General features: G+C 28.8%; 1 protein-coding gene across 1 annotated transcript; it reads right to left on the reverse strand.

The window, feature by feature from the left end:
* Window positions 1-214: 214 nt before the first annotated feature.
* Window positions 215-4,068, reverse strand: LOC109165806. Its single transcript, XM_019314747.1, has 4 exons — window positions 3,762-4,068; window positions 1,751-1,825; window positions 1,447-1,587; window positions 215-720 (listed from the first exon to the last, which is right to left on the reverse strand). Exons 1-4 carry the CDS (start codon window positions 3,939-3,941, stop codon window positions 394-396), a joined length of 723 nt encoding a protein of 240 aa, XP_019170292.1. The 5' UTR covers window positions 3,942-4,068; the 3' UTR covers window positions 215-393.
* Window positions 4,069-12,964: the final 8,896 nt, after the last annotated feature.

A 12,964-nucleotide genomic window follows, 5' to 3' on the forward strand; every position in this document is an offset into this window, starting at 1 on the left:
TTTATACTAAAAGATTAAAAATTTGTCTAAATTGATTATAACAAGTGTCGAATGAGATAATAAAAATAAACAAGATAATGGTTCAAAAGGAAATAGTCACATAAAATGAGAAGAGAATATCTAAAGGAAAAATATAAATTGTTACACTAACAAATAGATTAACTAATATTTGTCTAATTTCCATTACATTAGGTACAAAATCGGTGATAGCCGAAAGCTTAATTTGCCATTCAAATTCTCAAACCACCACCTATAAATAGTAATGGATTTGCACCGATACCATGCATTCTGGTAAACTAAATTAAAGAACTTTAGCGAAAATAAAATTAAGAATATATATATATTATGAGTAACAATTTTTTAAAATATAATTCAATTTAAAATTAATTAATTTCAAGAAAGGGGAGACCTAGAAGGGGCTCCCTTTCGCCGGTTGCTCAAGGAGAGCATGATACCGGGGAGGAAACCGCCGCCCTTTTTCTTCCTATTCGTCGTCTCCGAGGAGGCGTGCGAAATCCCAGAAATGCCCATGTCATTATTGGTGCAAGATGACGAGTTCTTGTAGTCTAATGGATCCTCAAGGATGGAGTTTGGAGTAATTTGGCCATCGCCGTCGCCGTCCATCCGCAGCCGCTCGAATTGTGACGCCGGAATGTCGGATGCATCAAACTTGTACACAATGCTCGACAAATCTTGATTATGATACACCATAAAATCAACCTGCGTCAAAATCAATTGTTACTTAGATCGTGTTACAAGAATATTTTATGGAAACTTTAATTTTTTAAGACAATTAGAATCTGTTTAATAGCACAAAGCTACAGTCACTATTTAAAAGTGCACAATGACCCTAGCTTACAGTCATTACTTAAAAGTGAACAATTACCCTAGTTGACAGAAAATCAGGGTAAGGGGCTGAAAGTTAGATTGCTGGTTATATGCTCAACACGCCCCCTCATGTGTGCGAGCCGATTACATTTGGGCTCCAAGCAACACGTGGATGGCTCTGATACCAAATTGAAGTATGTGTTCCATCTCAACTAAAATTCTAAGCTGATAGTTAGATTGTACATTAATGATTATATGCTCAACAATGAGACAATGAGAATCTCTCTAATGACATAATGTAACACCGCCCGATGACCCTAGTTGACAGAAAACATGAGGGGATTAGGGGACAATGAGAATCTCTCTATAATAACACAACAAAACAGACTACACTCACTATCCTAAAGATCCAAAATGATCCTAGCTGACAAAAATCACGAAATAAATCTTCCTTAGGTAGTTTTCACCAAGAATTGAGAACTTTAAACTTTATAATTATCAAGTTAAGTGTTAAACTCAGTTTATTTTTTAAAAATGGTAACCATAATCTTAAGATTTAGCAAATGAAGATGCATATTGCTGGCAAATTTGTTTTGGTTTAGTGTCAGAGAGAGATACCTTGCATGAAAGTGAACAGAAGCTAAAGGGGACCTGAAGAATTCTGTCACATGTAAAACAAGAATTGGCAGAGCCCTTGCAAGACCTGGACTGTGCCCTCTGATTCAAGAATATAACTTTGGCACTGTTTATTGTATAAGGCTGCCAAACAAGGAACAAAATTGAAAATTCAGCAACCATTATCTGTATTATATAATAATGTCATTATATTTTATATTGTACCCCCAAAAAAATTAAAATTAAGTTCAATGCATATTTTAAAACTATTTTTGAGATTTGAAAGATAAAGAATATATTAGTGTACCTGAATGTAGGAACAATCTATGAGCTTCTCAAGGTCATCCAATCTAATCACATCTTGATAAACATACCTTCTCACCTATCCCATCAATGTAGAATTCAAATTAATTGAAAATTTAAAAAATATTTTTTTCCTTGAAAATTATCAATTTATTTTATTGTTTTATTTTTGACAGATTAGTGAATCATGCATAAAATAAATAAATTAAATTTTGAAATTTCACCATTGAACACTCAACCCTTTATGCATCAAGAAATAGAAAATGCTTACAGCTCGTTTGGTTCGTTGAAAAAATATTTGAAGATGAATGGAACTGAAATTCCATAGAAAATAAATTACTAAAAAAATTGATTATATTATTTGGTTGGTGGAAAAGAAATTACTGAGAATATGAATTCATTATTTGGTTGGGCTTGAGATAGTAAGGAATTATGAATATAAAGACCAATATGTCTCTAACAATAATAATAATAATGATAATAAATTAAGCATAAATATCACTTATGTAATTAAGAAACTTTTATGAGAGTATAATTGTTCAACCATGTTATTTTCACTTCTCATGTCATGTGGAAAATAAAATACCACACTTTTATTAATGAATTACTTTTCCAATAGAAAATATTTTTCATCCAACCAAACACTCCCTTAATTCTACTTGATGTATAATTTATAAAAACCCTAATTCACTGGTCTATTCCAAGTTTGACATTTGGTCTACACATTTCCATCCCAAAGTGAATGGGATAGCCCTAGTGCCCTACTATGTTTTTTTTTTTTTTTTTTTTTTTGCAATTATATCATTTTTGTTAAATTTACAATACTTTTGGTCTATAGAATAACTAAGCACACAGGATCACCAATTAATTACATCTTATTCTCTATACGTCATGAAGTTCACAATACAATTTTCCTACTAACAAGTATAAACACCTTCACTCGCCTGAATAAATACGAAATTATCAATAAAGAAACTATACAATCAATATTTATATTTCATACGGAGTAAAATTCAAATTCGCAATTTCAAATAAACATCACTTTACATTAAAAACTATTAACTCGTAAAAAAAAAAACAAAACAACGTACTCAATTCATTAACTTATTAGCTTGTTCATTACATAATATTTTTTTTCATTATATTTTTCAACCCTCCATGACATTAAAGTCTTAAGGAGATGAATTATAAGCAAAGAAAATTAAAGGGGAAGAAGATAAGGTTGGAAAATTGTGATGAGACATGAGGTTTGAGTTGCAGGAGATGAAGCCAAGAGGAATAAATAAATGTTAGTAAATGAAGTGAGAATTATTGGAGAGTAAAAACATGAATTTAATGATGAGTAGTTGAGTCCATAGATACACAAGAAAGAGAACAGAGACAAAATAGACTACCATTGGGTCAAACTGTCTCTGAAAGCAACCACTGAGGAACCTTGGCTGGAGCAAAATTTGGGTGGAAAATTAAATAAATTTTCTTCTAAAAATAGAAAAATAAACAGCCCCAAAAGTTGGAACCACCCCCCCCCCCCACCCCCACCCCCCAAGACTGTAGAATACAATGGAGAATTCAAGAAACTAAGTATTATGTTTGAGAATACTGTTAACAAAACTCCTTAATTTTCACAAATTATATACATATAGACACACATACACTTCTTTGGCACACTTTTATGGTCCAAAAATTGGAAATTCTTATCATGAATTAATTAATGAATATTTTGATGGACCAAAAATCGAAAGTTTAAGAACACCATAACATTAATTTCACCTAATTTATCCTTAAAATTTCAGAACAAACAAGAAAATTAATATGAGAGCTTGATATAGAGGGATAGATTCATAAAATCTGCAGACTTGAAACTAAAGATCCTGATTATTTAACACACAGTTCAATTATATATATATAGAGAGAGAGAGAGTGAAAATGAAAAATAAAAATATAAAAAAAAAAAAAAAAAAAAAAAAGAAGAAGAAGAAGATGGTGAGAATTGAATTGAAGCAGTATATATGTACCTGAAGAAGGGGATGAGATTGGTGAGAAGGGAGGCAATGAGGACAGAAGCTTTGGCAACAAAGTAAGCAAAAAATGTTCTTCTCGTTCTTCCTACGTTGTTGGTGGAGCCCACAGCCGGCAAAGAATGACTCCTCCGCCATCAGCCGCTCCAGCCATGCAGGTTTCACACAACCCTCCATTACTACTCTCTTCTGATCTTCTTTCTTACTTTTAGCTTCTCTTTTTTACACTGCTCAACAGATAAAGATTAAAAGGCTCTGAAATGGGAACGAAATTGAAGTCTCAGCTTACCAGCTAACTCTCCTTATCTGTGTCTGTTGTTCAATTGGGCACATAAAGAAGTTGTTTATACACACACACCCATATATATATGTGTATGTATATTTATATAACACTTATCTTTTCATGTTATATTCTTTCCAAAAGGTTGAACCCAACCCTGATTGCTAACTGCGCACAAAAAGCTCTCCTCACTTTGAGAAGTTTCTCCCACACTGTGACTGGTGAGACTCGATCATTGGTCATTCTTTTCATGCTATATTCGTAGAGTGTGATTTGAATCTCTCTTAAGAAATAACAGTACATCATGGTCACTCACATCAACCAAACTGCTTAAAAAACTTGTTAATTTAAGTAAATAGTTACATTACCTCTATATGTTCCCCAATTATTTTGCCAGAGTAATTTACTTTCAATAACTTCGTTATTTTACAAATCAATATTTATTTATTTTCTTCAAATAATGGATATATAATATAATATCAGTATCAATTAATTATGGACACGTTTCATTTCATACAATAAAAACACTTCAATTCAAAACAATTATGTCGCTACTTTAAAAAAAAAAATCATTAGAAATTGAATAACAAATCAAATGATAATTGATACATCACCCCTACCATTTGAATGAAATTAAATTATTAGTAAAGAAACCCTAGAAATCCAGGTAGCTCTGCAAATTTCTGCAAATGCAATACTAGTCATATCATGAATAATAATAATAATAATAATAATAATAATAATAATAATAATAATATTCACCCAAAAAAATATAATAATAATAATAATAATAATAATAATAATAATAATAATAATAATAATAATAATAATAATAATAATAATAATAATAATAATAATAATAATAATAATAATAATAGAGAAATTGAAAGGGAAAAAAATGATAGGAGAGGAGGCAGTGGCAGAAATGGGGGCCTTGGGGGATTGGACAGCCTATCAAATACGGAGATACCGCTGGGTACTTCGCTCTGCCAAGACGTTTTCCTTTCAACTTTTTTTTTTTTTTTTTTTTTCTTTCTCGATTCTCACCCTTTTTCAAATACTCCGTAAGTCCGTATATATTCCAATACACAATAAAGCCCTCACCAAAAATAGAAACCTCACACTAATCCTAACTGCAATTTATTTTGTGCACCGAGTTCACCTCACATGGTACATCTAAAAACATAAAAAAAAATATATATTATAGATATATAAAAATGACATTAATAGTAATGAATTTATGTATTTACACTAATGAACTTTTATGTACTTACAATAATTTTTATAACCAAATTTATGTAATTAAAATAATGACTTTATATACTTATAGATTCACTTTTTTTTTTTTTGTGTGACTACAATCTCTATGGGATTAAAATTTGTGACTCCATTTAGAATGATAACAATGATGCCATCAGACCACAATGTATTTGACTATAAATTCATTTTTAAAAAATTAAAAAAAAACTATAAATGTTTTTTAAAAAGGCCAGGTCTCAGTTAAAAAATTTTAATATATAGTATACTTTTTATACAATAATTTTATTTCTACAAAAAAAAAAAAAAAAAAAAAACTTAATGAGGTAAAATCTTTGGACTATGATCCACCTTGCAAAGCTAAGTGACCATAGTCCATAATATAACTAGTGAATCCTAACTTCAACAAGTACTAGGAGTGATGGGTTTTTTCCTGGAAACTGGTGGATGAAGTAAATTGTAAGATTTGCATATTTTATTCTTTAGTTGAGATAATATAATATTGTATTGTATTGTAATTTGAATGTGAGAAACACTATGAGGTAAATCAGTTTAGGTTGCTTGTAGCTAACTAGCTTCTAGATTGCTCGCAATTGACCGACTCAAACTAAGAAACCCCAATAAACAGTTCCCACAAAAAAAAAAAAAAAATCGAACTTAAAACCTTGTGGTTACTAAGTAAATTGTCCGACCTAACTTGACTGACATACTATACAATATAAAATTGTCAATGTGGAGTTTCAGTAAATAATAATATAGAGTATGAAATTCCAAGAAGTTGAGTAGTTGATATTGTCATCAATTTGTATGCAAGAGAATGCGTTGGTTAATTTTAATTTACAATAGATAGATAGTCCAAGTATCTTGTACTATGCATCTAAATCTTATATGAGTGTAAAAATTATGCATCTCCTAAATTAGTTTGTTTGTTGATCCAAGATCGATAACACATTGAGAACAATTTCAATGTGCATTAAGCACTTTTGCAAAATCAACCAATTTTAAATTAGTTCATTGTTAACTTGATATTAAAATATCTATTTTGATAATCGTATTCCACTCATCTTCGACCAATTCACCAATCTCATAATAGATGCATATTCAGCCATGCAACTATATAAGATCCCTTCAATTTTGTCCTTTCATATTATTTTCAAGTTTGTTAAATGTTCTACAAGCTTAAATGAAGCTTTAATCACCCCCACAACATCCAAAACTATTATATTAAGCCTTGGGTAGCATGCATGCATGATAACTTAGGTAACCTTCTATTGTATAACTATCCAAAATTGATTAAATGAAGATATATTTGAATCCCAAACTTAAGAGTTCATTGTCGCTCTTCTCATGGAGACTGTACTGGTAGATAAAATAAATCACGTGATGTGTCTCAACTAACTTACAAACATCCAAATAAAAGATAAATGAGATAGAATGTCGTCCTAAATGTGAGATATATGACGTTACATATTTATTTAAGGAAAATGTTTCTCACATCTACAATTAGCACTCCTAGAATTTTTTTTTTTAAAAAAACTTTCTAATTATAAGAATTGCTGATAAATTGATTGATCTCACCATAAATTAATAACTATTTTCAGAAAAAAAAAAAATAACACATCAAAACCTGACTATGGGTATCTAATATGATCCTTTATTTAACACTCTATAATTATTTTATTAATTAATTTTTTTTAGTACTATTAACTTTGTTACGTCACGTTGCATTATTGTGCTAATGTATTTCTGCATTGTCATTGTTAATAGATGTGTTACAATATTCCTTTCTTGAGTTTTGGAACTCGATAATGGAAGTAATTAAAAGCAGTACAAAGATATGCAATGAAATTGTCTTTTTCTTTTTATATATAATTATTTAACTATTTTTTAATAATTAATTAATTATTTAATTATTTATTTATACTTTGTACGTACTTTACTAATATTAAAATTTTAATAAGGTTATTGAAAAACTAAAACAACCTCCTCATTTTTATCGAAACAACAAATTGTTGTGTTTAAATCTTGTCCTTTTTTAAATTTTGGGAAGTGTGTTTAATTTTTTTTAAAAAATAATAATAATTCCAGCATTAGTTCAGATGTACTTTTTATGCATAGAACAGTAATTTCTATAATGATAATAATGTTGATTTGTACAAGAGAACGTGCAACTAGAATGGTACAAAGGTCAAAATGTGTGTTTACCTTTACATCTTTTCTTGTTTTTTTTTTCTTTTTTATTTTCATTTAAATGATTAAAATTTAAAAGTAATATTCGTTGGATAACTAAAGAAATTCACAATCATTATTTAAAAAAAAAAAGGGTCAAATATGCTCTCGAACTTTAACTTAAAAGTCAATTAGGCTCCTAAACTTTTTAAAGGTGCAATTACACCCATCAACAATTCATTTAGGTGCAATGAAGCCCAAAAACAAGTTAATGACCTGCTATCACAGGTCATTAAGATTTAGGTCACCTTCCGGCGAAATTTCCGGCAAAAAAAAAAAAAAGTGAACGGCAAAAAAGTGACCGCCGGCGACCGTTCGTCAGTCGCCAGTCACTTTTTTTTTTGTCGGAAATTTCACCAGTCACTTTTTTTTTTTTTTTTTGCCGAAAGGTGGTCTAAACCCTAATGACCTGTGATAGCATGTCATTAATTTATTTTTGGGCTTTATTGCACCTAAATGAATTATTGGTGGGTGTAATTACACTTTTAAAAAGTTTAGGGATCTAATTGACTTTTAAGTTAAAGTTCGAGGACCTATTTGACCATTTTCCTTTATTTAAATATGTATATCAAATAAAAATCGTTTATGTTTAATAACTAGTAAACCACACATGAAATATAAATCACACTAAAAAAGTCATACGCAATAGAATCAATTGAAAAAGGTGACTGATTAAGTGTGTCTAGTAGCTTTTGATTCTATAATTGTAGACTTATGGATTTATGGTTTATTTTTGTTGTTTCTAATTTTCTATAATGTTATACGGAGTACTATTTTTCAATTGAACGAAATTGGAGACTACATTAATTTCCTAACTATATATATATATATATATATATATATATATATATATATATATATATATGTATGTATGTATGTATATGTATATATATTTTCACTTTATTATTTCTAATCCTTGAAAATTACTATGACCCGATTTGATAACATAGTTAGTTTATCAACCAATTTTGGTTTATTTGATCACTATTAGCCGTTTGACTTTGTTAAACAATGAATATGAGTGTTTGATTAGTTAGTGTTTTGTAACATCTTATTATTCCAAAATGTTAAAATTCAAAAAGTTATTCAAAACAATTTTTTCTATCAATTTTTTGAGAAAGTCATTTTGTTTGTAATCAGTTATCAGCTAATAACTAATTTATCAAACACTTTTCTACAATTTAATAATGTTATCAACTAATCAAACTCACTAACACAATCAGCTAGCAGCTGTTTACCAAACACCCCGTATACGTTTTGTATATCAATTTTCTGATTTAATGTATTTTACTTGTTTTAGTTAAACATTAAAGAAAAACAAACATAGCATGTGATCATTTTGTAAAGTTTGTCTTTCTTATTATCTTTGTTAACACATACGGTTCTAAAGTTTGAAATTGTTACAGTAATTAAAAAAAAAAAAACACATAAAAGTTATTTTAAATACTATTCACACATATCTTGTGTTCTCGTTCTGTTAAAAACATTAGTAAGTAATTATTAATATTGTTGGCTAACAAATCTTGTTGTTTGAATATATAATACTAATTATTTAATTGCTTTTTTCATATTAGATATTTTTAATAACGAAAAAAATAGATTATTGTTACTAGTAATTTAAAAAATTTATAGATCTGTCGGTCAAATTCAATTATAATCGTCCTTCAAGATTGTTTTTTAAAAACAAACAAAAATGTACAGTGTTTTACATTGGTTTTTCCTCCTAAAAGCAATGCACAATTGCAGATAAGATGAAGAATCTGGGAAATTGTAACATTGTCCAATTGTCGGGATAACTCGCCACCCAGGAATCAACTTTGCCCATCTCCCCTATTCCAGAAATTTCAAAAAAAAAAAAAATTCTAATATTACATTAGTATACCAAATAATAGTAATAATAACAACAATAATAATTAGCTTAAAAGAAGTAGGTCTTTAAAAAAATTTATAATTTTTTTTTTGTATGGTCACATATTTCATAAGTAGGTACATTAAGGTGACGTTTGATACTTTTTTATCAATTAAATTCTTGAAAAAATATTTATAATGTATTTGATGAGAATAAGCTTGCAAGAAAAATTCATTAACATGTTCGGTGTTACCCTGAAAACATAAGAATTAAATTATCTATAAATTAATTAAAATGTTTGATTTGTTTAAGCTTTCATAGGAAAAATTTGTAAGCATCAAATATATCCTTGTTATATACAAATATTAAGGGAAAAAAAAAACATAATGAACAATTGAGAGTATAATAAATCACTTGTAAATTAATAAATTATATGTCAAAAAAAATTCAAGTCTGCAATAAGAATATTCAAAATATAAAAAATATTATATAAAATGTGTTGAGAGAGTCAAATTTCTTCGATAAACAGTATTGTTATTCTTTATAATGGTTATAAATGTGTAATTGAATAAATTTGGTAGATTGTCAGTTACTTGAAAAAAGAATCATAACCCCTTTAAAGTGAGATTTACTTTTCATGATGTCAATGAATTAGATTCTCAATTTACCCACATTTTCTAAGTCAAATATTACACTATTTTATCAGCTTTTAAATTTTTATTGCTACCAAAAGCTCTCTAGTCATACACAAAATGACAAAAACTAATCATATTTGAATATGAAACTTAAAATGTCTTAAAAGTAGGTAAGACTCATAAGAGCCTCCTTCATTAAGAACATGACGGCCAGGAGAAGAATGTACGAAGTGGAGGCATTAAATCTAGGCCCAATTTAAACCATTCAGAAAATCAGGTTTTTACAAAGTGGGCCTTTATGGTACCCAAATAATAAAATTTACTGACCAGCAGATTTAGGCAAATTATGCACTGGACCCGTGTCCACAATGCATTGTGGACATGAGTCCAAAACGACGTCGTTTTTAAGAAAAACGCGTTATTTCAGTTAATTTTTTTTTATTTTGTCTCGCCGTTAACGGCGTTATTCGTTTGTGCTATTATGAATGTACAATTATGGGATTATGAATGTACAGTTATGGCATTATGAATGGACAGTTATGACATTATGAATGTAAGTTATAAAATTATAAATACAGAATTCTAACATTATTAACTTACAAAACGAGGTGGATATTCTTACGGATTGTCTTGTCTTAAAGAATGCGGTTCATGCAGTAACTACACCGAATTTATCGTATACTGGAATTCTGGTTGAGCAGTGCAGGATAGCTATTAGTAGTTTCGTTAATTGTTTGCTTAGTTTTATTCCAAGAACTTTAAATTCACATGCGCATACTCTTGCTAGATTAACCCATGATCAGGATCATTCTATGTACTGGGATTTAATCCCTCCTGACTCTATCATTCAATTTTTGATTTAATATATTGGTACGCCATATTTCAAAAAAACTTACAATTATGAACATATATAGTGATAAAATTATGAACATAGAGCTCTAAAATTGTGAACATGGAGCTTCGAAAATTATGATTTTACAGTTATTTAATTATGAATGTACAGTTACGGAATTATGAATGTACAGTTATGCAATTATGAATGTACAGTTATGCAATTATGAATATACAGTTATGGAATTATGAACACAGAGCTCTGACATTATGAACATATAGTGATAAAATTATGAACATAGAGCTCTAAAATTGTGAACATAGAGCTTCGAAAATTATGACGTTACAGTTATTGAAGTATGAATGTACAGTTATGGAAGTATGAATGTACAGTTATTGAATCATGAACATAAAGCTCTGACATTATGAACTTACAATTATGAACAGATAGTAATAAAATTATGAACATATACTCCTATAACGAATCTGAAATATTTTAAAAAAATAAAAATAAAAATAACAGTGCCTAACGGCACTGTTACCCGTGTCCAGCATGCATGCTGGACACGGGTCCAGAGCATAACGATTGCCAGATTTATAAGTTTTGTAATCACAATTCACAACAACTATAACACATATTATTATCTGATTACCGATTAATTTTGTGTGAGATCGTTTCATCAAATATATAATACTTAAAAGTATTATGTGTCTTAAAACGACTAATGGTCCATGAGCTTATCACATTAGAAGCTGTGAAACTGGTTTTATGCATATTAAATTACTACGCATTTACTATTTAGCTATCTAATGGCTTAACTACCATACTAATTAGTAATTACTAATAGATTGTCCGCATTTGAGTAAGAGTTTGGCTCATAATGTTATAGATTTTAGCTTTAGAGGCCTTATTATTAATGATTGTAAACGTTTGATTAGCTCTTTTAGAGATTTATCTGTTAGGTGTGTTCGTCAATCAACGAATCAAGTTGTTAACTGCCTTGCTCGAGCTTCGATTGTTATTCTCAGTTTGGTCTGGAGGTTTGATTATCCTTTCCTCCTTGTATTCATGATTTGATTGGTTCCTATCAATTGCTTAAAAATATTTTTTTATATTGTAAATGTTTATTTTTAAAAAAATTGGATAATTACTCTTCTTACATACCTCATAGTAGTTAGTAGTTGCAATATGTAAACTTATTGTTATATAAATGTTATTACATGCCAGTAGCATTCAAAAAAAAATGTTATTACATTATTAATTATTAATTTCTTCATTTATTTTTGTAATAATTCTTAAGTTAAATAGGTGAAAATAAATATATAATAAACATGTAAAGCTAATTTAGAAAGAAACTTAATTTATATGAGTCAGTATATAATTTTTAATATTTATTATTATTATTATTATTATTATTTTAAACTGAATTATATACCGAATCAAAATTTAATTTTTATTTTTAGATCGAATTAAGTCAAAAAAATAAATTGGTCAATGACGAGTCAAACAGAGCCGGTCCAACCTGCTCGTTGCCACCTCTCATACACTATTTGTTTACATTTTTACTTAAACTTTTGAAAGTAGCTATTGCTATTATTATTACTTTGTATCATCATCATTATTATGTAATGACGACCGTACTACAGTTGTGCGTATTTAAACTCTATATAATTGAAGTAATTGATGCTTCTCTTGATACAGCCGAAAATATTATTTAAAATATGTATTATATTAGCTTTATAAAAACCTTTGCCCCCCACCCCAATCATGCATTAATTGATTTTCTTCGAATCCTGCATTATGGGAGAAGAATAATATAATATGAATTTCTTTGACTAATTGTCTCAAGATACAACTTAATTTATCAATTAACTTAAAATTAGTTTATAAATATTGTTTTACTAACAGTCAAATAATGTGTCATTAGATGAGAAAAATTTATAGGCCATCCAATTGAGACACATATTGTGGTTTACCTCAACTAAGACTGTTAACGAGCTGAACATAAACGAACGGAGATTGTTCGTATTTGTTTGTTAAAGAATTTGGAGTGTTCGTGTTCATATTCGTTTGTTAAGGTTTTTGAAAATCATTTTCGTGTTCGTTTGTTAAGCATTC

Source organism: Ipomoea nil, unplaced genomic scaffold (genome assembly GCF_001879475.1).
Source record: "Ipomoea nil cultivar Tokyo-kokei standard unplaced genomic scaffold, Asagao_1.1 scaffold3069, whole genome shotgun sequence".
In the NCBI taxonomy this organism is placed as follows: domain Eukaryota; kingdom Viridiplantae; phylum Streptophyta; class Magnoliopsida; order Solanales; family Convolvulaceae; genus Ipomoea; species Ipomoea nil.

What these genes read in the sequence shown, in the direction of transcription:
- LOC109165806 (XM_019314747.1), bottom strand. Translation starts at nt 3,941, where the DNA reads ATGGAGGGTTGTGTGAAACCTGCATGGCTGGAGCGGCTGATGGCGGAG. An exon ending in TAGATTGTTCCTACATTCAG is followed by an intron (nt 1,588 to 1,750) that starts GTACACTAATAT and finishes CTTGTTTGGCAG; the next exon opens with CCTTATACAATAAACAGTGC. An exon ending in TCTGTTCACTTTCATGCAAG is followed by an intron (nt 721 to 1,446) that starts GTATCTCTCTCT and finishes ATTTTGACGCAG; the next exon opens with GTTGATTTTATGGTGTATCA.